The sequence below is a fragment of the Bufo gargarizans genome, chromosome 7 (genome assembly GCF_014858855.1).
Source record: "Bufo gargarizans isolate SCDJY-AF-19 chromosome 7, ASM1485885v1, whole genome shotgun sequence".
In the NCBI taxonomy this organism is placed as follows: Eukaryota; Metazoa; Chordata; class Amphibia; order Anura; family Bufonidae; genus Bufo; species Bufo gargarizans.
Window position 1 is genome coordinate 60,637,082 of NC_058086.1, and position 27,530 is coordinate 60,664,611.

The window sequence follows — 27,530 nt, forward strand, 5'->3', positions numbered from 1 at the left end:
TAATGCAGTATGTGATAACAGATTCTATGGTGCACCTGTAAAAATTGACTAGCAGCTGTTTTGGGAGTTGTGCTTTCTTCAGACTCCTCAAAAAATTAAGCCTCTGATGGCCTTTTTTGGTAATTTCTGTTGTGTTTTTTATCCATGACAGGTCCTGACTAATATGAACTCCCAAGAATCTGAAACTTTGAACTATCTCCACGTTTCCACCCTTAATGCTAATGGGATGGTGTCCATTTCGTTTCTTCTTCCTAAAATCCAGAATTAGCTCCTCCATATGGCCATATACAGTGCTTACATTGTCCTCTAGCACACCTATACATGAATGTAATAGTACCTTTGTCTTTTTCTTTACACTTGCAGAAGCTGGAAAAATGAAGTTTAATTTGTATGCACTCGCAAGTGCCCAGGGGCAGCATTCACTGTGTTGGGGCCCAGGCTGCTTTGCATTTTTTCATTGTTTCCCCGCCCCAGCCTATGCCTATGCCCGCCCTCCTATTCCCTTGCGTCATCCTTCAGTCCGGCCGAAATCCCGCGCCGAACGCCGCCCTTGGGCACTTGCGAGTGCTCATTTGCATATGAATTAAACTTTGTTTTTTTTACAGCATAATATACAACATGCCTAGAAATACATTAAATGACATTAATGACAATATAGTTACAATAAAATTACACTTAACATGTTGTAGCAGGGAAAGAGAGTTTAGTAACATACTTCGGGATGTTACACATGTGGAACCTGCACTCCCTGAATTTTATGGTGGTCATTATTGCACATAACAGGTAGCATTTAGTGTTAGGTTCCTGTCTTACAGAGATTGCCTTGACGCTTGGCAGACGGACCCAAATAATTTTGTACAAAATATATTTGCCAGAATCCCAAATTTACAAAATAAGCGTAGCATTAGCACCAGAATATATTCTATTAATATGGTATTATTGTACTTTATTTGGTTTGCAGAGTGCTGTTGCATTGTGTTGTTTTTTTTTGTGTTTCTAGCCATGGCAGTGTGCACCTGCGCATTGGGATGTGCTGACTGACCCCCTTTTTCTTAGAACCTTTAAACAAGGTCAGGTTCATATTTCTAGCTGGTACCAATCCCAAGATATGAGCAACTAAAGCAGCCCTCCCCTCTTCAGTCTGGTTTGCTTTGGGCACTTGCAGCAGCAAAGCTGGGCACTTAGGAGATGTTTGCCAGCAGAATAAAAGTGCTTTTCCTGGACATGAAATAAAGGCACAAAGTGCACACAGGTATGTTCGGGATGTGTCTGCAATCTTCTATGGGGCAGTGATCTTAGTTATATTGGTGAAAAAGAAGGTGACAGACTCCCTTTAACCATGATAAGACACAGTACCTACTATTGGAGGTGGACCTTGAGGATATATGTGATGTCAGACTCATAGCAGATATATGAAGTAGGTCAAATTCCACATGGGCATGGTCCAATTTAAGATTACCATCTAAGAATAACGCTCCATTAATGATAACACCATTGTTATGGACAGTGAGTGTGGACCCTCTGTGCCAACTAACCAGTTTGACTGTGGGCTAAACCTAAGGTCATTGTCCTTGTTTTTCCCTGTCATTCACCCTTTAACCCCCTGAACAACTACAAAACTCCAGTGATGTCCCCTGTCTGTTATATCAGGTCCTCTCACTATCTGAAACTGTCTCTTGTCTCTCAAAAACTGAACTTCCTGTATTTCACTTTCCAAAATGTACTAACTTACTGAAACCTTATTTTTTCATCTCAGTGTGTGGCACTGCCCACTGTCTTGTGGTCATGTTTGATGCTGATATTTCTTCACCCCCTATATTCAATCATTTGCCTGCTCATGCCGCCTGCATCTCAAAAACATCTTCAGAGTTCAACCTTTTCTTGGTGTGGAAACCAAAAATCTCTAATTGTTGCTCTAATCCAGTCTTGTCTTGAATACTGTAAATCATTATTAATCGGTCTTCCCAGGGCCGGCTCCAGGTTCATGTGGGCCCTTGGGCGATAAATCCCAGTGGGCCCCCATGAGGCATTTTTTTACATTGACATGTCCCCCTGTGGCTCCCACACGGTATAATGACCCCCAGTGGCCCCTATACAATATAATGACTACTAGTGGCCCTTCACACAGTATAATGACTACTAGTGCCCTTCACACAGTATAATGAACCCCCCCCCCCCCCCCCACTGTATAATGACCACCTGTGGCCCTGCATTCAGAATAATAACCCCTAGTCGCCCCCATTCAGAATAATGACCCCCAGTAGCCCCCACACTGGGGGAATACTGTATGGAGGGGGCTCTGGGGGTCATTATACTGAATGGAGGGTCATTGGTGATCATTATACTAAATGGGGGACACTGGAGGTCATTATACTATGTAAATGGCCCTCACAGTATAATGACAGTACAGTGACCCTCCATTCAGAATAATGACCCCCAGTCGCCCCCACACTGGGGGTTATACTGTATGGAGGGGGCACGAGGGGTTATTATATTTAATGGGGGCTCTGGTGGTCATTATGCTTAATGGAGGGTCAATGGGGATCATTATACTAAATGGGGGGCACTGGGAGTCATTATACTGTGTAAGGGGCCCTCACAGTGTGATGAATGACCCCCCAGTGGCCCCCTCACATACCTGTACCTATCATTGCAGGGGAGCTGGTGGTCCTGTCATTCACTAACTGCAGCTCCCTGCGCTCCTTCTCTCCGGTGGCCGCTGCAGCAGTGAGCCAGGCCTGGAGGAGAGAAGGAGATGTGCAGTGATGTAGCTAGAACTGACTGGGCCCCACAGCATATTTTAGTACGCCCCCCTCCCCCCCATGTGTGTTCACATCACGTTTTTCCTATCGGTTTGATGTATACAAATGTGCAGCACTCCAAGTTTTTGTATCCTGCAGAGTCAAGTAAAAAATGCAGACGTTAACATATATGTTTTTTTACAATGGAACTGTATGGTGAACGGACGCCACTGTACGGCATCAGTCTGAGGATTGTATGGTGAATGGACGCCGCTGTACGGCATCAGTCTGAGGATTGTATGGTGAACGGACGCCGCTGTACGGCATCAGTCTGAGGATTGTATGGTGAACGGACGCCACTGTACGGCATCAGTCTGAGGATTGTATGGTGAATGGACGCCGCTGTACGGCATCAGTCTGAGGATTGTATGGTGAACGGACGCCGCTGTACGGCATCAGTCTGAGGATTGTATGGTGAACGGACGCCACTGTACGGCATCAGTCTGAGGCATCTGGTAACGCATACATTTTTGGTATACATTAAATGGATGGCACAAATGGGATGTGAACCCAGCCCTAGTGTCAGAATAAGCCCCAGTACACAGCGGAGCAGTATGGCGGAGAGGGGAGGCCGCCATGTACTGACAGAGCGCTACCTGGCCCTGGTGGTCAGGGGTGAGGGCTGTGCTTCCCAAGGATCATTTATCTACTGGGAAATACAGGGCACAGTATAATACACTAGAATCTATATACTATAAAGATATTAGCCCTACCCCCGAATAATAATACAATTAGGGGGTCATTTATTATATAGAAATTAGTCTATATTAGGCGTATTTCTGACACAGATTGTGGTGCAAAGGTCCTTAGCACCGCAATCTGTATCTTTTCCTGCTCATGCCAGGTCTAAAAAAAGTGGTGTGGGCATGGAAGGGGATACAGTTATGGCCATGCAGTTATTGGATACCACCACCATATAGTGATAACACCGCCATACAATGATAAAACCACCATACAGTGACCGGATAAAAGGGTATAAGAGGGCACAGTACAGGGAATGACTATGGGCACTGCACAGGGTGTGGTAAGAGGGCACAATGCAGGGTATAAAGGGGCACAGTACGGGGTGGGGGGCACAGGCACATGACCCTGTGACGTTAGAAGGTCCTTATGGTGAATGCTGTTCAGATGCCACCATAATGAGAGGCAGAGGAGTGAGACAGGGGCCCTGGATGGACAGGAGGGGTGGACACAGCAAGTAGGTGGAAGGGGCTCTGAGGGAGATTCATACAAGTAGTGGCAGGAGGTCTGTGCAAGGCAGCAACAGGAGATAGGAGGGTGGGACAGGAGCTCTGGATACATGAGGGAGGAAAGGAGACAGCAGGGGCTCCATGAGGATGAGATAGGACAGGATATGTGGGGTGGGGGGAAGGTGTCATGGAGACAAACTGCTTAATGAAACAGTAAAACAACTAAATAGAATGAAGCAGCAGCAGATCGAAGAGTCCCCCCCCTTTCCTTCTATCCCACAGACAAGAGACAGTCACAGTGCAGGCTCACTCACAGACTATCTTCACACTTCTCTGCTCCAGCCCTGCGGTCTCTCAACTCAGGCAGCGTGTCCTGTGTAGAGGGGCATGTCCTGTGTAGAGGGGGCGTGTTCTGAGTCTCTACAGCTCAGAGGGCCAACCAGGGGGGTACTGCGTAAGTGAAATGACAGCAGTGAGAGCTCCCATCTGTATTGATGGAAGTGCTCATAGCAGCTCAGTGGGCCCCCCCAGGAGCATTGGGCCCCGGCACTTGCCCGGGGATGCCGGGTTATGACACCGGCCCTGATCAGGGGGGTTAAAACAGGACACAGTGTAAATTAACCGTCCATAAAAATCAGCCCTCCAAAAACCACACAGCGCTCCGTTCCCTCTACGCCCCGCTGTGTGGCCATACAGTAGTGTACGACCACATATGGGGTGTTTCTGTAAACGGCAGAGTCAGGGCAATAAAGATACAGTCTTGTTTGGCTGTTAACCCTTGCTTTGTTAGTGGAAAAAATGGGTTAAAATGGAAAATTTGCCCAAAAAATGAAATTCTCTAATTTCATTCCCATTTGCCAATAACTCTTGTGCAACACCTAAAGGGTAAATGAAGTTTGTAAAATCAGTTTAGAATACCTTGAGGGGTGTAATTTCTAGAATGGGGTCATTTTTGGGTGGTTTCTATTATGTAAGCCTCGCAAAGTGACTTCAGACCTGTACTGGTCCCTAAAAATTGGGTTTTTGAAAATGTCTAAAAAAATGTCAAGATTTTCTTCTAAACTTCTAAGCCTTGTAACATCCCCAAAAAATTAAATATCATTTCCAAAATGATCCAAACATGAAGTAGACATATGGGGAATGTAAAGTCATCACAATTTTGGGGGGTATTACTATGTATTACAGAAGTAGAGAAACTAAAACTTTGAAATTCGCTAATTTTTCCAATTTTTTTTAAATTTGGTAATTTTTTATTAAAAAAAACACTTTTTTGACCCAATTTTAGCAGTGTCATGAGGTACAATATGTGACGAAAAAACAATCTCAGAACGGCCTGGGTAAGTAAAAGCGTTTTAAAGTTATCAGCACTTAAAGTGACACTGGTCAGATTTGCAAAAAATGGCCTGGTCCTTAAGGTGAAATAAGGCTGTGTCCCTAAGGGGTTAAGAGAAGTTGAAACAAGAGAATAATAGTGGCTCTCCCAGTTCTTCCCCTGGAGTGGTGCTCTGTCTGTAGTGGTTCACCTAACCACTAGCAAGTAATGAAATGTAGTAAGTAAAAAATAGGCAGGCACTCTATAGCTGATTTTAATAGAATTTTTATTAGTAATTGGTATAAATTTAATAAAAGGTAGGTCGTATATTTGCTGTTAATTTATTAAAATGGCAATTAAAATAGCGGTTTAAAAGGTTGTCAAAAATAAGTAGTGAGGGATGGTGTCACAGCTGAGAATGGGGGAAACCCTCAGCCGTGCGATGCCAAATGATGTTATGCCGCTAGGCCAGGAGAACAGGATTAGGGAGCAGGTCACCTCCTACAGCGTCCCTAACCTGACCCTAACTCCTACCTGCATGGGCCGACCTTGATGGTAGGAGGACCCATGCTCAGGAACCTCGGAGCCCTGACTTACCCTCCGCAGATCCCTGAGCTAGGAGCTGAGTAGACACCCTGTTCCTCCTGGATACGGACGGACGGGGTCTCAATGGCCAAGCTGCTGGGAAACGAACATGAACCGCCTATGGATATGGCAGGAGGCTGAAAAGTACTTCCACACCTACCTGCCACAGACACACAGACTGGATCCCGTGCAATACAGCAAGTGTATTGTACCAGTGGACACAGCACACACACAAACACACAGGAACCCAGATCCATAGGTGCAAAACATAACAGGGAAAAGATCAAGTGGACATAACATAAACTAGAGAATCACAGATTGTTTATGACCACAGGGGTGGCTCTCACTGGCAGGTAGAATGCACAGGAGGCTGCTCCAGCCAAGCATGACTGAAGCAACCTCCTGAGCCATGCCAAACACCAAGGCTATATAGGCCTAAATAGCCACACCCACACGGACACACCCAGAGTCTCACACAACACAGAAAGGGAGTTAACCCTTCCACTACCAGGGAAGGGATGACAGCAACTTAAAGGGGAATACAGACAAATAAACCCTGTGCACACCAGACAAGGGAAGTGCTCACCAAACACACAAGTTGCCAAGTGCAACCGCACGCACAACACAGCAAGCAGCCACGACTCAGCTCAGGCTGCAATGCTGCCACATAAAAACCGTTGCCAGCGGCAACCACAGGTGAGGCAAATACCCCAGCCCTCACCTGTGATTGACAACCAAAGTAAACCGCTGACAACCGCATGCGGTTCAGGAGTCACGGTCATGGCCATGGCCGTGACAGATGGGTTGTGATGGTTCATCTATTTATGTCTTATATCTAATTGATATTTAGGGTATAAGTTCGTATTGCGATCTATTATTGCAAGTAGATGTCCATGGAAAACAAACTGAAAGTGCGTGGTGGTGAAAAAATATATACATAGGATGGTGATCAAAAAATAATAATAATAAAGGTGAAAAAATTAAAAAGTATTAGGTATAAAATAGGTAAAATTGTAGATAAATAAAGAGATACAGAAAATAGTGATCCTGCAAAATAGTGGAAATAGTTTGTAGGTGAGTTGATCCAATGTCACTTGTTGATGTTGGGTAATAACGCTGCTATTTGCAAAGCAGATGGTATATACCGGCAGAGGGAGTATTAGTTATACTGAAACAGTGTCCAATGTTTGTTCTTCGCTATTGTCGGTGGCGTCCCACACGGCAATTAGGTAGTACTCACCCTGCGGTCCAATCTCTGCTGTGTTTGAGCGAGGCGCCAGCCGGTGTTGGTCTCCGGTGTCCTGCTGCCTCACGCTGCGTGTTGCGCGGTCTGTGTAGCTGGTTTGGCGTCTCACGTGATCTGGCACGTGGTTTCCTCTACGCCGATCAGCTGATACCTTACTCGTTTGTTACGCTGGCCGCATTAGTTTCTTCTGATTATGCGGCAATCCAAAGAATCCTTAGCGAAGGCGTGGGTATTGGTGGGTAGTCTCATAGATGGTGCCAGGTAGCCAGACGCGTTTCAAGGTATTCCGACCTCTCCCCGATTGGCCATATTGAATTCATTAGGACTGCCCTCTTTTATGCCCACTTGTGCTAATGACCCACCAAAAACCCGGCCTGGATTTTACTGCCTGAGATTTGCTCTTTATGTTACATTATCATTTGGATTGAGTTGTAATTTCTGTAAGGATATTGCAGGATTTTTTGAATAATGAGAGGAATATTGGTTATGTTTATATTTTAAGATACTTTTTATATTGAAAACGCAATTGCATTTTCTGTGCGTTTTCCATGCATTTATATTTGGAGTTGGTGCGTTTTTCCACCTTTTAGTGCCATTTTGCGGTGGGAAGCTGGAACGGGATGGAATTTCATTGGGTTTTCATTTAAGGCTCATGGACACGACCGTAAATTATTTCCATTTCCGTTCAGTATTTTTGCAGCCCATATGCGGAACCATTGACTTCAACTGGTCCGCAAAAAAGAAATCGGAAATGACTCTGTGTGCATTCCGTTTACGAATGTCCGCAAGTCCGTTCCACAGAAAAATTGTACATTCTTGTCCATTTTACGGACAAGGACAAGCATTGTTACAATGGATCTGCAAAAAAATTATGCAACAAGGACATCACACAGAAGTCATCCGTTATTTTTTTGTGGATCGTGTTTTGCGGATTGCAAAATACATGCGTTCATGTGCATGAGCCCATACTGTTCCCTACATGGGATGACCTGTTAACTTCATTCTGTTGGTCAGTAGTACGATTACAACCATACCAAATGTTTATAGTTTTTCTTGTGTTTCAATTCATTTAAAATGATAAAAACTTTAATAAAATTTTTTCTTTGCATTACCAGATTCTGACCCTCATAATTTTTTATACTTACATCAACAGAGCTATGTGGGGGGCTCATTTTTTAGCGGGGGGATCTTTACTTGAACCCAGCAACCCAGCGCTAACCACTGAGACACTGTGCTGCCCTTCGGTTACTTCTTGATATTTGCTTGTCAGGTCGGGCCGTGTAAATCTAGCATATGACTTTAAAGGTGTTCACCGGGCATTAAGAAAATGAAAATACTTAAATATTACTTTATTATAAATATATTCTCAAATACCTTTCATTATTTATAATGGCTCGTTTTGTCTGGGGAGCAATCATCAGGGGAAACAAAATGGCCGCTGTCCCATCAGTTCATACAAAAACCTGTCCTAATCACACAGGAGGACAAGTTACTTTATAACACTGAGGTAAAGAGCTGCCTCATCCTCCTCTCCTACTTGCCAGGGATTATGATCCTGAATACAGATGATAAGAACTTTAGCTGAATCTTTGGGGAATTTAGTTCATGAGGAGACATGAAGTACAGAGAAGACGGACAGGACAGACTGTGGTCATGTGTTGCTGTGGTAATGGAGACTGTACACAAGTGCTGCTGCTCATTAGCCACACTTCACCCTCCTCTCATGTCTCCTCATCTTCTCCATTCCCACAGAGATTCACCTGTATTCAGGGTCATGATTCCTGACAGGCAGAGTGGAGGATGAGGCAGCGCTATGGCTTATTTTGGTGAAGTCACTTGTCCTCCTGTGTGATTAGAACAGGTGTTGTGTGTACTGATAGGACGGCGGCCATTTTATTTCTCCTAATGAATGCTCCCTAGACAAAACAAGCCATTCTAAGTAATGAAAGGTATTTGTGAATATCTTTATTATAAAATTATATTTAAATATTTTCATTTTTTTAATTCCTGGAGAACCCCCTTATAGAAGTCTCTGAGTGCAAAAACTGTTGCTGACAAGTATTCTAGGTGTGTGCATGTGTATTTAATGCAGGATAAATAGGCCGAACTGGATGGACAGATGTCTTTTTTGTCTATGTTACTATGTTATAAACTATGTAATAAAATACTAGGAGGAAGAGGACGTCGCAGCCCCACCACTATGTAAGCACTTGACTCATATCCCTATAAAGCTGTGGATAGGGAAATTTCACCAAACTCCCTTCAACTCATATCTGTCATTTCCAAGGCTTACCCGCCTCTCCGACAGTGTCTACTAACTTCCCGAGGAGCAGTACATTTCTCTCTCTCTGCTTGTAGAGAGCTGCAACTCTGAACAAATGCATGAAAACTGGAAGACCATGCTCCCTCCAAGGTCTTATATCATAGGAACCCTGGTCATATTCATACTGTTCGTGGTGGGATTTTGGTGAGTAATTCCTCCGTATTATTTTTGCATTGTTGTATTTGTTTGTTTTGTATTTTTACATGTATTGTACTTAAATAAAATAATTATAATATTGATACAAATTTCTAATAAAACACCTGCAAGGTGCAATCTGCTTCTAAAATGCTGAAGTTATCCATTCTGCTTAGCCAAATTATTGCTTCCTATAAAAACGATTTATCGCTGGATGAAAAGTTCTGCAGCTTTCTGATAAGCTTTCCTTGAAACAATTATATCTACTTCTGTGCAGGACTAGCTACTGGTTTGCCACCTCAGGAAAGTAATCAAGATTGTTCTCATTCACTGACATCAAACAAATGGAGAGTAGATGAAACACAAAGCATACTACTGTATAAGGGTGCTTTAAAATATATATATATTTTTTTTGTGTGTGTCATTTCTCTGCACGCTTGCATTTTAGTGGATTTTTATTTTATTTTTTTGCAGTAATAACCCCAGCTCCAGATGTTAGCTGAAAGTCTATGGGAATTATGAAACACAGGACACACAAGTGATTTTTTGCTCTTGCAGTTTTTTTTAGGTGGCGTTTTTTGTCTTTCTGGCTTCTTGCTTTTTTGGTGTTTTCTCATCACCTTCTTTATAAGGTAAAAAAAAGATGAAGCGGGCAAACACACAGGGGCACATATACCAAGGGCTCAATCACACGACCGTATGTATTTTGCAGTCAACAAAAAACAGATCCGCTAAAATTATGGATGACTTCCGTGTGCATTCCGTATTTTTCGGAACAGCTTAATAGAACCGTAATGCGGACAATAATAGGACATGTTCTTTTTTTGCGGAACAGACATACGGACATACGGAAACGGAATGCACAAACAGTAATGGCTCATGCACACGAACGTATTTTCTTTCTGTGTCTGTTACGTCTTTTGCAGACCGTATGCGTAACCATTCATTTCAATGGGTCCGTGTGCATTCCGTTTCCGTATGTCCGTATTTACTTTACGCAAAAAAATTGTACATGTCCTACTATTTTCCGCATTACGGACAAGTATAGTACTGTTCTATTAGGGGCCAGCTGTTCGGCAAAGTACGGAATGCACACTAATGTCATCCATATTTTTTCCAAACTTTTTTTGGTGGACCGCAAAATACATACGGTCGTGTGCATGAGGCCTTCTTCCATTTTTTTTGCAGACCCATTGAAATGAATGGCTCTGCATACGGTCCGCAAAAAAAACAGAACATACACAGAAAGAAGAAAATGTTTGAATGCATGAGTCCTAACAGTTTTATTTAGTGCCCCTGCAGCATTTTTGGTTTACGCCAAATTTATGATTTGGATTGTTAAAAATTGTAAAAGTTTTCTAAATAAAAACTAGTACCTAGCACGTTGTAAAGGAAAGGACATTGTGGAGCCACAGCACGTCATAAGGAAGGCGCAGTGAGATGGATAGATCTGCCCCACCGTGTGCTAAATATACCAGAAAAAAAATGCCACCCAAAATGTGCCAAAAACAGCAGGTGCTAGAAAACTGAAAAATGCTTGTGTTTAAAGTTGTATAAACCTGTTTGACTGTAAGATTTCCATTCAGTTAAGCAGATAAGTGCTGGTAACAGTAGTTGTCCTGTGCAATGAACAAATAAATTAATAAAAGTTGTGAAATAGTGTTCATAAAAGATGGAAAATACCCTCCCGTGTAAGCAAAGACTGCTTTGATTCTGTTCATTATAAACTTACATCTTATGATTTACTTGGGGTCTTGCCCCTTGTTGACCTCTTAAAAAGCAATACTTCTGGTTAATAAAATCAATTTTCCAGTTTTAGGAATTGTAGATAAAATTATACATTTATTTTATGCACTTATATAGCGCTACTATATTTCGCAGCGCTTTAAAGACATTAGCATCACAAAGTCCCCGATGGGGCACAGGATCTAAGTTCTCTATCAGTATGTCTTTGGAGTGTGGGAGGAAACCAGAGCACTCGGAGGAAATCCACGCAAACACGGGGAGAACATACAAACTCCATGCAGATGTTGTCTTTGGTTGGATTCAAACCTAGGACCCCAGCGCTGACCACTGATCCATTGTGCTGCCCTAAACGGGGTGGGGGCTTGTTCAGGACCTTCATCTAATAGCTATATTTGCTGTGACCACAACCCTAGAATCGCATAAAATCCAACCCCGCAGGATTTTTCGCAATTCTGGAGTCACAGCAAACATTTCTATGTCTGCTCTGCTACACTGTGAACCTTGGTCGCACGACACCTCTCGCTCCTAAGCTTTCCTCGTAGCCCTAGTGCTCATGCGAACGAACGTATTTTCTTTCCGTGTCTGTTCCTTTTTTTTTTTTGCGGACCCTATGCGGAACTATTCATTTCAATGGGTCCGCATAGTTACTCAGTGTGCATTCCGTTTCCGTATGTCTGTTCCGCAATTATGCACTACGGACAAGGATAGGACTGTTAAGGGCCAGATGTTCCATTCCACAAAATACGGAATGCAACCAGATGTTAACCGTATTTTTTGCAGTTCCGTAATATGCCGGCACTGACCATGTGTTCCCCGCATCACGGATGCGGGCCCATTCACTTGTTCCATTTTTTTACGGTGCGGGCGGATCACGGACCCATTCAAGTTGAATGGGTCTGGATCCGTCGCGGCTGCCACACGGATGGGGCAAATTGCAGTTCCCAATGCACGGAAGGGCCACACAACGACTGTGTGCAAGAGGCCTTACAATGAACACTGTGTAATACTGGCTGTTGGGTTCCCACATATGTTAACTCATTAGCGTAAAATTATGTAACTGTATATCATATGTGTGTAAGTGGTGTAGGGAGTAGGCTCACTAGTTGAGCCCGCTCCATACACAGTGGATGCGGCTATGTAATAAAGCTGACACCGACCTGCAAAGACAGGCAGCAGAGATGACTCAGATCCCAGTCATTTAACCCCCTCAGATGCAGCTGTCAAGGGGTTGGACAAATTTTGTGTCCTCTGACCCGAACCTGCAAAAATCAAACTGCAATTATATTCTACTGCAGTCAATGGTACAAACAATCACAAGATTGCATGTTCCAGTCCCCTAAGAGGAATAAAAATGCAGCAAAAAAAGCTTTTAAAAATATAAGAATAACACAAAAATGTAAAGATGGTAAATCACCTCTTTCTCAATTTTAGATATAAAAATAAACAATAAAAAAAAACTAAGTATCGCAGCACCCGAAAATGTCAGAGCTATCAAAATATTAAAATATTTTTCATGTGCAGTGAACACTCTAATGAGAAAAAAAAGATCAAAAAGTTGCATTTACCCCAAAATGGTACCAATAAAAACTTCAGCTCAACCTGCAAAAAACAAACAGCTATGTAGACGGAAATATAAAATTGATATAGGTGTCAGAATATGGCAAGAAAATTATTTTTTCAAAAGTTTTTTTTTTTAGAGTAAAACACAATAAAAACTATATAAATGCGGTATTGCGTAATCTTACTATTCTGCAGAATAAGGTCCTCATGTCCTTTTTAGCACACAGTACTAACAACTTCAACCCGCAAATAATTTTCTTTGGGTTCCAATACAATATATGGTAAATAAAAAGGTGACATTAAAAAATTCTACTTGTCTCCCTTGTCTTCATATGTAAATAGAAAATGAAAACAAACAAAAACAAAAATTGTCACAGTCCTTAAGTGGTTAAGGGCTCATGCACACGAACGTTGTTTGGTTCTGCATCTGAGCCACATTTTTTGGACCTTTTCACTTCAATGTGGCTCCAAAAGATTGCTCCATTCTGTGGGGTCGCAAGAAAAAAAATAAAGAGAACAAGTCCTATTCTTGTCCGTTTTGCGGACAAGAATAGGCATTTCTATTATGGGCGGCCCGTACTATAATCACTGACAAGCAGAGCAGAGAGGAGGATTGGGCAGCTCTTTAGCTCAGTGTTGTGAAGTAACTTGTCCTCCTGTGTGATTTAGGACAGGTTTTGTATGTACTAATAGGACAGCAGCCATTTTATTTCTCCTAATGATTGCTCTCTAGACAAAACAAACCATTATAACTAATGAAAGGTATTTCAGAATATATGTATAATAAAGTAATATTTAAGTATCTTCATTTTCTTAATTCCCGGAGAACCCCTTTAACCACTTCAGCCCCGCTAGGTGAAACCCCCTTCATGACCAGAGCACTTTTTACACTTCGGCACTACACTCCTTTCACCGTTTATCGCTCGGTCACCCCCCCTGTAAGGCTCCATTCAGACGTCCGCATGATTTTTACGGATCCATGGATACATGGATCGGATCCACAAAACACATGCGGACGTCTGAATGGAGCCTTACAGGGGGGTGATCAATGACAGGGGGTGATCAGGGAGTGCATATGGGTGATCACCCGCCTGTCATTGATCACCCCCTGTAAGGCTCCATTCAGACGTCCGCATGTGTTTTGCGGATCCGATCCATGTATCCATGGATCCGTAAAAATCATGCGGACGTCTGAATGGAGCCTTACAGGGGGGTGATCAATGACAGGGGGGTGATCAATGACAGGGGGTGATCAGGGAGTGTATATGGGTGATCACCCGCCTGTCATTGATCACCCCCCTGTAAGGCTCCATTCAGACGTCCGCATGATTTTTACGGATCCATGGATACATGGATCGGATCCACAAAACACATGCGGACGTCTGAATGGAGCCTTACAGGGGGGTGATCAGGGAGTGTATATGGGTGATCACCCGCCTGTCATTGATCACCCCCTGTAAGGCTCCATTCAGACGTCCGCATGTGTTTTGCGGATCCGATCCATGTATCCATGGATCCGTAAAAATCATGCGGATGTCTGAATGGAGCCTTACAGGGGGGTGATCAATGACAGGGGGGTGATCAATGACAGGGGGTGATCAGGGAGTGTATATGGGTGATCACCCGCCTGTCATTGATCACCCCCCTGTAAGGCTCCATTCAGACGTCCGTATGCTTTTTGCGGATCCGATCCATGTATCCGTGGATCCGTAAAAATCATACGGACGTCTGAACGGAGCCTGACAGGGGGGTGATCAATGACAGGGGGGTGATCAATGACAGGGGGTGATCAGGGAGTTTATATGGGGTGATCATGGGTGATCAGGGGTTTATAAGGGGTTAATAAGTGACGGGGGGGTGTAGTGTAGTGTGGTGTTTGGTGCGACTGTACTGAGCTACCTGAGTCCTCTGGTGGTCGATCCTAACAAAAGGGACCACCAGAGGACCAGGTAGGAGGTATATTAGACGCTGTTATGAAAACAGAGTCTAATATACCTGTTAGGGGGTTAAAAAATTCGGATCTCCAGCCTGCCAGCGAGCGATCGCCGCTGGCAGGCTGGAGATCCACTCGCTTACCTTCCGTTCCTGTGAGCGCGCGCGCCTGTGTGCGCGCGTTCACAGGAAATCTCGGCTCTCGCGGGAGGACGCGTATATGCGTCCACCCAGAAGAGCAGGGCCGCCGGCAGGACGCAATCCTGCGTACGGCGGTCCTGAGGTGGTTAAGTAATGAAGACCGTACTGTATAGTTGGTCTTCATTGTTAAAGGGAACCTGTCACCGGGATTTTGTGTATAGAGCAGAGGACATGTGCTGCTAGATGGCCGCTAGCACATCCGCAATACCCAGTCCCCATAGCTCTGTGTGTTTTTATTGTGTAAAAAAAACGATTTGATACATACCGTATATACTCGAGTATAAGCCGACCCGAATATAAGCCGAGGCCCCTAATTTTACCCCCAAAAAATGGGAAAAATTATTGACTCGAGTATAAGACTAGGGTGGGAAATGCAGCAGCTACTGGTAAATTTCAAAAATAAAAATAGATGCCGTACCAATAAAATTACATTAATTGAGGCATCAGTAGGTTAAAGGTTTTTGAATATTTATTTCAAAGAAAAACAATATGGTATCAACAATAACTTTAACAGTACAAAAACCAACTAAAGCGAATATTCGATTTTTGGGAAAATACCAGTTCATGCGAATTTTTATGCGGAAATTTGAATGCGATTTTTTTGCGAATTTTCGCAATCAAGACCTAGACTCAAGTATAAGACGAGGGGGCTTTTTGAGCACAAAAATATGTGCCAAAAAACTCGTCTTATACTCGAGTATATACGGTATGTAAATTAACCTGAGATGAGTCCTGTACCTGAGATGACTCAGGGACAGGACTCATCTCATGTTAATTTGCATATGCATCAAATCTAGCTGGGTTTCTCAAGCAATAAAAGTGTTGCTGTCAATATTCCTGGTGATCTACAGCAGTAATCAGAAAAATACCCACTCCCATAGTATTAGATTAGTTAAGAATGCAGTTAGATATGTCTCAGTAAAAGTAAAAACTCCAGGTCCCAATAGAAACACAGGTGAAATATTTGACACTAGCAGTTAAAATAAGCTTAAGCATCAAATAAATAGTAAAATAGGTTAAAATACAGCAAAATATAATAAAATAAAAATAAAATCAGTATGCACTCACTTCGGTGGGGGGTAGTCAGCAGGATAACCTCAAAACACCTGTGACTTTGAATCCCCCTGGCCAGGATCGGATGTGGAGATGTTTGAGATTGATGGCACCACACGTCTGGAGGCTTCTGATCAATCCTTTTATTTCAACAAAACAATGTGGCTCAACGCGTTTTGAGGACAATATTCCCCTTCCTCAGGAGCAGGTACAATACATCCAAGACAGTTAAAAACAATTATAGCACATAGCAACTACTCAACAACCATTTATAGCCACGTGGCTTTATATTCAGGTCAAAAGGCGTACTACAGCGCCAGAACTGGAAGTGACATACCGGAAACTAATCGGTGGAATGCACCCGGAGTGCGGTGCGTTCCACCGTGAAGTGCAATGTAACCAGGAGCGCAACCGAAAGTAGCCGCTGGTGGGGAGGTGCGGATATCTGGTGCGCTCCACAATGGAGCTCAAAGGCGAGGGGGGGGAGAGGACAATAGATGGCATGCAGGAGGGAGTGGCCACATAATGGAATAAATGTGAATGGTGCAGGGATGTTTAAAGGGCACTCAGAGCATGAGTGCTTATACAAACAGGACACAATAATACTACTAGACATAATAATACAGGTCATACATAAATTAGCATAAAATGGTGGATGGTGGCTATATATAGATTCATTAACGGGTGAACTTAAAGGGGTTCTGCACTTTCAATTAACTGATGATCTATCCTCTGGATAGATCATCAGCTTCTGATCGGCGGGGGTCCGACACCCGGGACCCCCGCCGATCAGCTGTTTCAGAAGGCAGCGGCGCTCCAGCAGCGCCGCGGCCTTCTCACTGTTTACCGCCGGGCCGCCCGCCCACTGACGTCACGACTTGTATCAATTAGAGTGGGCGCGGCTAAGCTCCATTCAAGTGAACAGAGCTTAGCCGCGCCCACTCTAGTTGATACAAGTCGTGACGACAGTGGGCGGGCGGCCCGGCGGTAAACAGTGAGAAGGCGGCGGCGCTGCTGGAGCGCCGCTGCCTTCTGAAACAGCTGATCGGCGGGGGTCCCGGGTGTCGGACCCCCGCCGATCAGAAGCTGATGATCTATCCAGAGGATAGATCATCAGTTAATTGAAAGTGCAGAACCCCTTTAATTTAAGATAAAATACAGTCAATAGGATTTAGGTCTCTATATAAAAACAAATAAGATAAAATAAAATAAATGAACATGGATATATATAGAGAACCTTAGGTGTGTTGAAATAGGCTGACAAATTAAAAAAGGAGGAAAAGTACCACATTTTTGTGAGAAATGCGACATTTCTACACTCAAAGACTGACGCAGAGCATCACTAAATGCACCAAAATGCCTAGTCTTAGCCAGGTGCTAAAAAAACTGTCCGATTTGTGTGGCATGTAGGCCAAAGAGACCTTGTTGGTCCTTGGTATTACTTTCCCCATATGCAATTACCTGTGTCTCCAGGGTTACCGTTGCATTGCCTAAACAAAAAGAAAAGCATACAGCACCCTTCAGTAAAGCAAAAAAAAGTGCACGCCCCTTCAGGAGCTGTGTCCAAATTGCTCCTTAGTGGAACAAAATTAAGAAATGGAGGCAGCGCTAATAAAGTAGTGGAGAAAAAAAAATGTTCTTTTAATGCATGTTGTGGCAGTTCAAACACCTTGTTTTTGATCCCTTCTGTTAGCTGTTGAATCACTGCGCATCAGTATTGCAGGTCAATGTTAGCGTCAAGTCTAATTTATCGCTGTGGATTTACAGACGTGGACAAAATTGTTGGTACCCTTTGGTCAATGAAAGAAAAAGTCACAATGGTCACAGAAATAACTTTAATCTGACAAAAGTAATAATAAATTAAAATTCTATAAATGTTAACCAATGAAAGTCAGACATTGTTTTTCAACCATGCTTCAACAGAATTATGTAAAAAAATAAACTCATGAAACAGGCATGGACAAAAATGATGGTACCCCTAACTTAATATTTTGTTGCGCAACCTTTTGAGGCAATCACTGCAATCAAACGCTTCCTGTAACTGTCAATGAGACATCTGCACCTCTCAGCAGGTATTTTGGCCCACTCCTCATGAGCAAACTGCTCCAGTTGTGTCCGGTTTGAAGGGTGCCTTTTCCAGACTGCATGTTTCAGCTCCTTCCAAAGATGCTCAATAGGATTGAGGTCAGGGCTCATAGAAGGCCACTTTAGAATAGTCCAATTTTTTCCTCTTAGCCATTCTTGGGTGTTTTTAGCGGTGTGTTTTGGGTCATTGTCCTGTTGCAAGACCCATGACCTGCGACTGAGACCAAGCTTTCTGACACTGGCTAGTACATTTCTCTCTAGAATTCCTTGATAGTCTTGAGATTTCATTGTACCCTGCACAGATTCAAGACACCCTGTGCCAGACGCAGCAAAGCAGCCCCAGAACATAACAGAGCCTCCTCCATGTTTCACAGTAGGGACAGTGTTCTTTTCTTGATATGCTTCATTTTTTCGTCTGTGAACATACAGCTGATGTGCCTTGGCAAAAACTTCGATTTTTGTCTCATCTGTCCACAGGACATTCTCCCAGAAGCTTTGTGGCTTGTCAACATGTAGTTTGGCATATTCCAGTCTTGCTTTTTTATGATTCGTTTTCAACAATGGTGTCCTCCTTGGTCGTCTCCCATGTAGTCCACTTTGGCTCAAACAACGACGGATGGTGCGATCTGACACTGATGTTCCTTGAGCATGAAGTTCACCTTGAATCTCTTTAGAAGTCTTTCTAGGCTCTTTTGTTACCATTCGGATTATCCGTCTCTTAGATTTGTCATCAATTTTCCTCCTGCGGCCACGTCCAGGGAGGTTGGCTACAGTCCCATGGATCTTAAACTTATGAATAATATGTGCAACTGTACTCACAGGAACATCTAGTTGCTTGGAGATGGTCTTATAGCCTTTACCTTTAACATGCTTGTCTATAATTTTCTTTCTGATCTCTTGAGACAGCTCTTTCCTTTGCTTCCTCTGGTCCATGTCGAGTGTGGTACACACCATATCACCAAACAACACAGTGATTACCTGGAGCCATATATATAGGCCCAATGGCTGATTACAAGGTTGTAGACACCTGTGATGCTAATTAGTGGACACACCTTGAATTAACATGTCCCTTTGGTCACATTATGTTCTGTGTTTTCTAGGGGTACCATCATTTTTGTCCATGCCTGTTTCATGAGTTTATTTTTTTACATAATTCTGTTGAAGCATGGTTGAAAAACAATGTCTGACTTTCATTGGTTAACATTTATAGAATTTTAATTTATTATTACTTTTGTCAGATTAAAGTTATTTCTGTGACCATTGTGACTTTTTCTTTCATTGACCAAAAGGTACCAACAATTTTGTCCACGTCTGTAACTGTGCATTGCCCCAAGATTCAAGTAGTGGCCCCATGATAGAGTGAGGATGATGGTGGCTGCAGCAGTGACAGTAACTATGACAATAGTGGCCCCATGACAGAGTGGGGACGGTGGGAGCAGCAGTAGTGGCCCCATGGCAGAATGGGGACAGTGGCAGCTGCAGTAGTGGCCCCATGACAGAATGGGGACAGTGGAGGTAGCAGCAGCAGTGGCAGTAGTGGCCCCATGACAGTGTGACAGTAGTGGCCCCAGGACAGTGTGCAGAGGGGGGCCGCAGCAGTGGCAGTAATGTTGTTTTAACATGACTGTTTGTTTATTTTTCCTCTCTTCTGATCCATTTGCCCTTTGGGCAGACCTCGGTAGGTGGGGTGTATAGTGGTTCTCACCTCACTATGGCACAGTGTCTCCACCCAAATCTTGCTTGGAGCTCTATAGGATAGCAGGTGGGTCTTTCCCTTCTGCCAGGGGCCGACTTGGGAACCCCCAGCCCAGCTTAGTACACACTCACACCAGAAAGGAGTTAACTGATGGGCAGGACTGGTGCCTTGCAGCGCTGGGGTCCTAGGTTCAAATCCGACCAAGGACAGCATCTGCATGGAGTTTGTATGTTCTTCCCGTGTTTGCGTGGGTTTCCTCCGGCTACTCCGGTTTCTTCCCACACTCCAAAGACATACTCAGTGGCGTACCGCCCATAGAGGCAGACCACGCCATTGCTATGGGGCCCGCGGCACTGGGGGGCCCGGAGCGCAGATAAGGCCCCGCCCACACTATTTGGCCCCGCCCACTGACATGCGGCTATAGCGCTATGCGGCTGCTTTTATTCTCAGCCTGCCCTGAGCCAACTATTCTTCCCCCCGGCTCCCAGGGCCCCCTCAAGCCAGGAGAAGTTAGAACGCAGCCGGCCAGCCGCAGCTGAATAACTAAAATAAGATTTACAGGGGGCGGAGCGGAGGCCGGCGAGAGGAGGGGCCCTGCGTGACGCGGCGAAGTGAGGAGGGGCCTGGGGAGCGGCTTCAGTTGAGGTGCGACGCAGGACTTTTAGTCACGTACCTCACTGTGACCTCCTGCGTCGGATCTCGCGAGATAACGCGATGACGCGGTGCGGGAAGGCTCAGTGAGCGATCCTGTACCAGGATGCCACAAGCTGTCCTTAGAGAGGTAAGTAATAATTTTTATTTTATTTTTTTATGTACCCTACGTTCTTCCCTTATTGCAGAGGCACTGGGGGCACGAGAGGAGGACCACTGACAGTACTCAGTCAGTGGACATCATAGTATTAATAAGAGTGGAGAGACGACCATTATATTAATAATAAAGAGGGGGCCATTACATTAATAATAAAGAGGGGGGCATTACATTAATAATAAAGAGGGGGGCATTACATTAATAATAAAGAGGGGGCATTACATTATTATTAATATAATGCCCCCCTCTTTATTATTAATATAATGGCCCCCTCTTTATTATTAATATAATGGCCCCCTGGGCCCCTCTTTATTATTAATGTAATGGCCCCCTCTTTGTTATTAAAGAGGGGCCATTATATTAATAATAAAGAGGGGCCCTTATATTAATAATAAAGAGGGGCCCTTATATTAATAATAAAGAGGGGCCCTTATATTAATAATAAAGAGGGGCCCTTATATTAATAATAAAGAGGGGCCCTTATATTAATAATAAAGAGGGGCCCTTATATTAATAACAAAGTGGGGGCCATTATATTAATAACAAAGAGGGGGTCATTATATTAATAATAAAGTGGGGGCCATTATATTAATAATAAAGTGGGGGCCATTATATTAATAATAAAGTGGGGGCCATTATATTAATAATAAAGTGGGGGCCATTATATTAATAACAAAGTGGGGGCCATTATAATATACAGGGGGAATAATATTATGGGGAATGGGGGACTTTCTGTCTGGCTCTAGCACAATATTGGGGGGCAGCAGTAGGAGTTGTTGAGACACCAGGAAGGAGAGGTTTATAGTAAAGTGACGAACCTAAATATTTTTCTGTGAAACTCTGCAGAGACGAGAAGCGGCTGAAAGAAGGTATCATGGCGGTCTGATCTCCGAATGAAGACGTTGAGAAAAGTCTACATCACAGGAGACGTCACTGGATGTAACAGGTATGGTGCGGCATTCTCCTGTAATAATATTATCCATGCACATATCTGTATTTTCGGTAGGGTAAGGGGTATATAGAATTTGACCCACACTGCCTCAGCCCAGCCCCAGACTTCAGGTAACACTGTGTGTGTTCTGAATTCTGGGGCCTCACACCCATCTACAACATTATCTGTACTCAGAGAGTTATCACTGTGTTACATAGGACTGCTAGTGATCTACTACAGTATTTGTTAAAAGGGGCATGCCCGGGGTAGGGGGGGGGGGGATTAGGAAGAAAGCACACTGTCCTGAGAATTTTGGGGGGGGCATTAGGGGTTGGGGGGGCTCATAGAGGACAGTGTGCTTTCCTCCTACACCTACTCCTTCCTAACAACCCCCCACCCCCCCCACACAAACACATGCGCATATGTGCACACTCAGCAGCAAGGAGTTAAAGGGGTTTGGGGTAAGAGAAGTGATGACAAAATGGCGCAGGTAGCAAAGGGGTTAAGATGTGGGGGATGGCTTACGTCCGGCTTTAGCACAGTGGACAGAGGCAGGAGGAGTGATGTGTATGCGCTCCTGCCCTGCACTCACTCAGTTGTGTGGCATACATATTGCGCCCTGTGTCCACTCTGCTAAAGCCTGGCAAGTGACATGCCCATTGTATGAAAATATAAAAAAAATAAAAATGTTTATCCCTAACAGTTTCTGTAGGTCATGTATAAATTTATTTAATGGGGGTGTGGCATGGGAGGAGCCAGGTCAGGAAGTGGGAGTGGCCATGGTGGGTAGTGGGCGGGGTTAAGGGGCCCAATTCAGATTTTTGCTATGGGGCCCAGTGATTTCTATGTACGCCCCTGGACATACTGATGGGGACCTTAGATTGGGGACAGTTGGATGCTAATGTCTGAAAAAGCGCTGCGGAATATAGTAGCGCTATATAAGTGCATAAAATAAATAAACAGGTTTATTTGGGAAAGGGTGAACAATGGTGAAGAACATAAAGATAATGCCATAAAAGGAACAAAGCACAGATTGCAATTCTGTCTAAGGAAAACCCCTGGTGTAGGGGGTCGGCTATCTGTAACAGTAAGCAATGATGGTGATCACACACACTCTCCTTTTGAAGATAAAGACAGTATGCACTTCCCAGCTATCTACTCCTCGCAGTTTTTACTATATGCCACATTCACACGTCAGTGTTTTGCTCTGTGATTTCCATCAGTGATTGTGAGCCAAAACCAGGATTGGAGCCTCCACAGACATCAGGTATAAAGAAAAGATCTGCACATGTTCTGTGTTTAGAGCCGCACCTGGTTTTGGCTCACAATAACTGATGGAAATCACTGACCAAAAACTGACGTGTGAATGAGGCATAAGAGTAGTGTGACTATGTAACTCTCTGCCTGAGACGGTGGTGATGGTGAATTCACTGATGAAGAAGGCAGCGTAGTCCTTCGAAACGTGTCTGGTGACCTCCCTCTGAAAACCTGCCAATAACCTCATTCTGGAAGCGCTTCCGAGCAACGAATCCCATCTGAATCCTCCGGATCAAAAAAGACCACCAACGAAAAACTTAAAACCAAGTCCGGCTAAGACACGTGAGACACCGAAGAAGTGACGTCATATCCACGTGGCACGCCGAGAAGACCGGGAAAACAAACACTGCAGAGCGCAGCAAGGCTGCTCCAACAACCAGGACACCTCGCAAAGAAAGGTAAACAGTCAGGGTGCAGTTCCCTTAATGTGTGGGACGCCACACTAAGTACAGCACCCGACTGACCTACTACATATATTTTTATATTTTTACATTTTTGTATTTTATATATATTTTTACCCTTTTTATTTTCTCACCGCTCTACCCATATATTATATACCTCCTATGTGACCAAGACCGGAGGTATAGACAGACAATTTTTATGGACTACATACAAATGGACACAACCACTCACTGTACCCACGGAAGGTGAAAACCGCTATTAAATAATTACTGCAGTGCCACACCTCCACTCTGCATATATTTGCTATTTTTGCTACTCCTGTTATTTTTTGGTATATTTTTTGACATATCTCTGGTATTGTGTATCTGCAACGCTGTATATGGCAAAACATCATTCTTATTGTTATTTTTATTTATGAGAACCTCATCCTTTGGACCTCCACATTTTTAGAACCTCTACCTCTTTATTTCCCACTCCTAAAACGTACCCTTACAAAAATAAATACATATCTTACTATCCCACATACTGCCTCCTTAGCATTATTGATAGATGTAGAGTGCCGGTTTTTCCACTATATACTTTTATTGTTATAAACCGCCTCCTGATTGGGTGAATCAGTCCAGAACCAGAGCACCTACACATTGTACTGACCAGGTGAGCCACCAATAACCTACCTTCTCTCCTTAAAAGAACATAAAGATAATGCCATAAAAGGAACAAAGCACAGATTGCAATTCTGTCTAAGGAAAACCCCTGGTGTAGGGGGTCGGCTATCTGTAACAGTAAGCAATGATGGTGATCACACACACTCTCCTTTTGAAGATAAAGACAGTATGCACTTCCCAGCTATCTACTCCTCGCAGTTTTTACTATATGCCACATTCACACGTCAGTGTTTTGCTCTGTGATTTCCATCAGTGATTGTGAGCCAAAACCAGGATTGGAGCCTCCACAGACATCAGGTATAAAGAAAAGATCTGCACATGTTCTGTGTTTAGAGCCGCACCTGGTTTTGGCTCACAATAACTGATGGAAATCACTGACCAAAAACTGACGTGTGAATGAGGCATAAGAGTAGTGTGACTATGTAACTCTCTGCCTGAGACGGTGGTGATGGTGAATTCACTAAAAGAGTTCACGAGGGGTCTGCATTAGTGTTGATCGAGCACCGTAGTGCTCGGGTGCTCGGGGGCACAGGCTGAACACATCAGGATGTTCGGGTGCTCGACCAAGCACCCGAGTATAATGGAAGTCAATGGGAGAACCCGAGCATTAAACCAGGCACCCCCTGCTCTGAAGAGGGGAGGGTGCCTGGTTCATAGGAAAATGTCAGAAATTGATGGAAACACCACCAAAATGGTTCGGGAACAGCATGGACTCCCAGGTCGCTGCTAGGAACAATGTTGACCGATTAGTACGCCACTTTTACAGACTGACAATAATACACATAAAACCGAAGATTAAATTGATTTTAGAGGAAAAGTTGCTAGGAAACATTCTTTCCTATATATTTACTTGTATATAAAGTGCAAGTGCTGCCAACAATTTAGTTGACTTTCGGAACTGATTAAGAGGGACAGCCGGTGGAATCCTTATTGCGCCGCTAGAGGTGAAATTTGTGGACCGGCGCAAAACAAACCACAGTGAAAGCATTTTCCAAGAATGTTTTCATCAACATTGAAAGTCGGAGGTTCGAAGACGATCCGAAGGCGATCCGGCTGCTTTATTCCCATGACCCGCCGAGCAGCTTCTGGGAAACCAAAGTCTTTGGGTTCCAGGGGGAGTGTGGTTGCAAAGCTGAAACTTAAACTAATTGACAGAAGGGCACCACCAGGAGTGGAGCCTGGGGCCTATTTTGACTCAACTCGGAAAGCTCACCCGGGCTGGACACGGAAAGGATTGACAGATTGATAGCTCTTTCTCGATTCTGTGGGTGGTGGTGTATGGCTGTTCTGAGTTGGTGGAGCGATTTGTCTGGTTAATTCTGATAACATACGAGACTCCTCCGTGCTAATTAGTTACGTGACCCATGGCGGTGAGGATTGTGCTGATCAGACTCATGGGAGAATGCCTGCTGCTTAGCTGACCATCGAAAAAATTATGGTTGAGCACCTTCAGGCAGTGGTGTAGCTCTAAATGACTGGGCCCCACAGCAAATTTTTGAATGGGGCCCCCCTCCCCCAATAATTTTAGTCCTCCTCCTCCTAAATGGGCCCCTTTTGGGTCAGATCCCCAAAGCAGCCGCTTCCCCTGCTTCCCCAATAGCTACGCCCCCCTCAAGTAATAGCTACTAGGTGCAGGCTGGTTCCACCCCCTTCCTCTAGAGGGAAGCAGTCTAGTCCTGTGTCGCTTGTGAGCAGCAGAAAACAGAGCTGAGCAGTGAAAACACTAGCCCTGTGAGCTAAGAGCAACTAACAAAGCGACAGTATATGTGCCATCCCCTGAGGAAAAGAACCGCCAGTATAACAGAGAGTGTACGACCATCCATAGAGAGTGCTGGACAATCTAAGCCAGTGAAGGTAACACATGACTGCCTGTTTTAGACTTCACTGCATTGTGGTTGGGATGGTAAGCTTCAGGACCCCACTATATTAGAGGGCAGACTAGCCATCTGTTTGAAGAGACTCCACCCCGCTGAGGGTACTGTGGATATATAGATCTAAAGGTAGAGAAAGTACACCCCTTAGGACAGACTGGAGAGATTGGGGGGTCAGAGGAGATTAGTATACTGCCTACCCTTCCCACAGCCTTGGGGAGAATTGCATAGGTCACATGTAAAGACTGTGCTTACATTTAAACGATTGATGTAACAAATGAATATCAGACATCATATAGTACATGACAATATCTTTCTAATAAAGCTAGAACCAGCCGTGTACCTCACATGGATCCAGAGATCTTCACATTCACTGCTCCAGTTACTCTTTTAGATTATCTTCAGCCTGGCAGGTAGCGTGTCCTTTCTGCTGCAGCTCTCTCCCTGAATATTTTTCCTGACATAACTTCTTTAATAGCGCCTGTGTGAGCCCCCTATCCAACTGCTTGTGCAGTGTGCACCAACACCTGCGTTGCTACAGTACCACATTGCCTTGCACCCCAAAGACCTACCTACAGTAAGGCCACCCTAAAACACAGCCAGGCAGAAGAACCCCAATGCCAGGTTGTGCCCCTCCCTTCACCATCCACCAGCCCCATGGAGCGGCAGGCAGGACCCACAGCCGCAGTAAGGACTACCACCATCCATCTAGCCTCTATTATCACTCCCATCCTCTCACCTCCCACCCGGACTGTTGAATATATGTTTGGCGCATCACCACTGAAGCCAGTGATGGGCTACTGTGGTCACATGCCTATGTACAACACATCATCCAAATGGAAACTCATGGAAGCACATTTAGAGCGCCCCATCCTATAGGGGTGACGAAACTAAGGGGTAATGGAGCCTAGACCACTAGGGATGTTGGCACTGACCCATTTATTAACCCAGACCACCAGAAATTCTTGAATTGCCTCTTACGCACTCCCTGATCTCCAGAGATACTGGTATAAACAAGATTCCGTACCTTAAGGCCACATTCACATTTCCTCTAAGGTAATGCGGTAGTCAGTTCTGGTGATTCTGTATATGCCACGCACCGCAGGATCCACAATGGTATATTTATGCTGGATAACCCCCGGATCCCCATCAGATCCTGATATAATCAATGGGGATCCGGTGGCTATGCCGAATCCAGTACCTCCAGCAGTCTGTTCCTCTGCCGGACTACCGGATGGCCTTAGTGGAGATGTGGCCTAAGCTGCTGGCTGGGCATGCACTGTCCTGGGTCATCAGGGATACATTCACAGGATATGCCCTAAATGTCTGATAGGTGTGGGTCTCACACTTGGGCAGAGTGTGCTGACAGCCGGGTGTGACGGATGCCCATTCAAGACAAAGGAGCGGGTCCTAGCGGTGGAACCGGCACCTATCGGACATTTATGGCATATCCTTTGTATCGCAGATGAGAGTACCCCATCAGTACTCTATACCACCAGGGATGCTGGCATTAACCCTGTCATCGTTCTAGATCACCAGGGATGCTGGCATTAACCCCTTCATTATCCTTGACCAACAGTGATGCTGCTGTTAACCCTTAAACTATCCTATTCCAGCAGATATACTGGATTTAACCTCTTATGTACCCTGCACCACCAGGGATGCTGACTT

General features: G+C 44.4%; 1 protein-coding gene across 2 annotated transcripts in view; it reads left to right on the forward strand.

Moving 5' to 3' along the window:
* Positions 1-9,388: 9,388 nt before the first annotated feature.
* Positions 9,389-27,530, forward strand: part of LOC122944034 (histo-blood group ABO system transferase 2-like) — a 99,730-nt gene continuing 81,588 nt past the window's right edge. For both annotated transcript variants that reach the window (XM_044302235.1, XM_044302236.1), the window contains exon 1: positions 9,389-9,601. In XM_044302235.1, the coding sequence (XP_044158170.1) occupies positions 9,513-9,601 (89 nt within the window). In that variant the 5' untranslated portion in view covers positions 9,389-9,512. The remainder of the gene's footprint in view (positions 9,602-27,530) is intronic.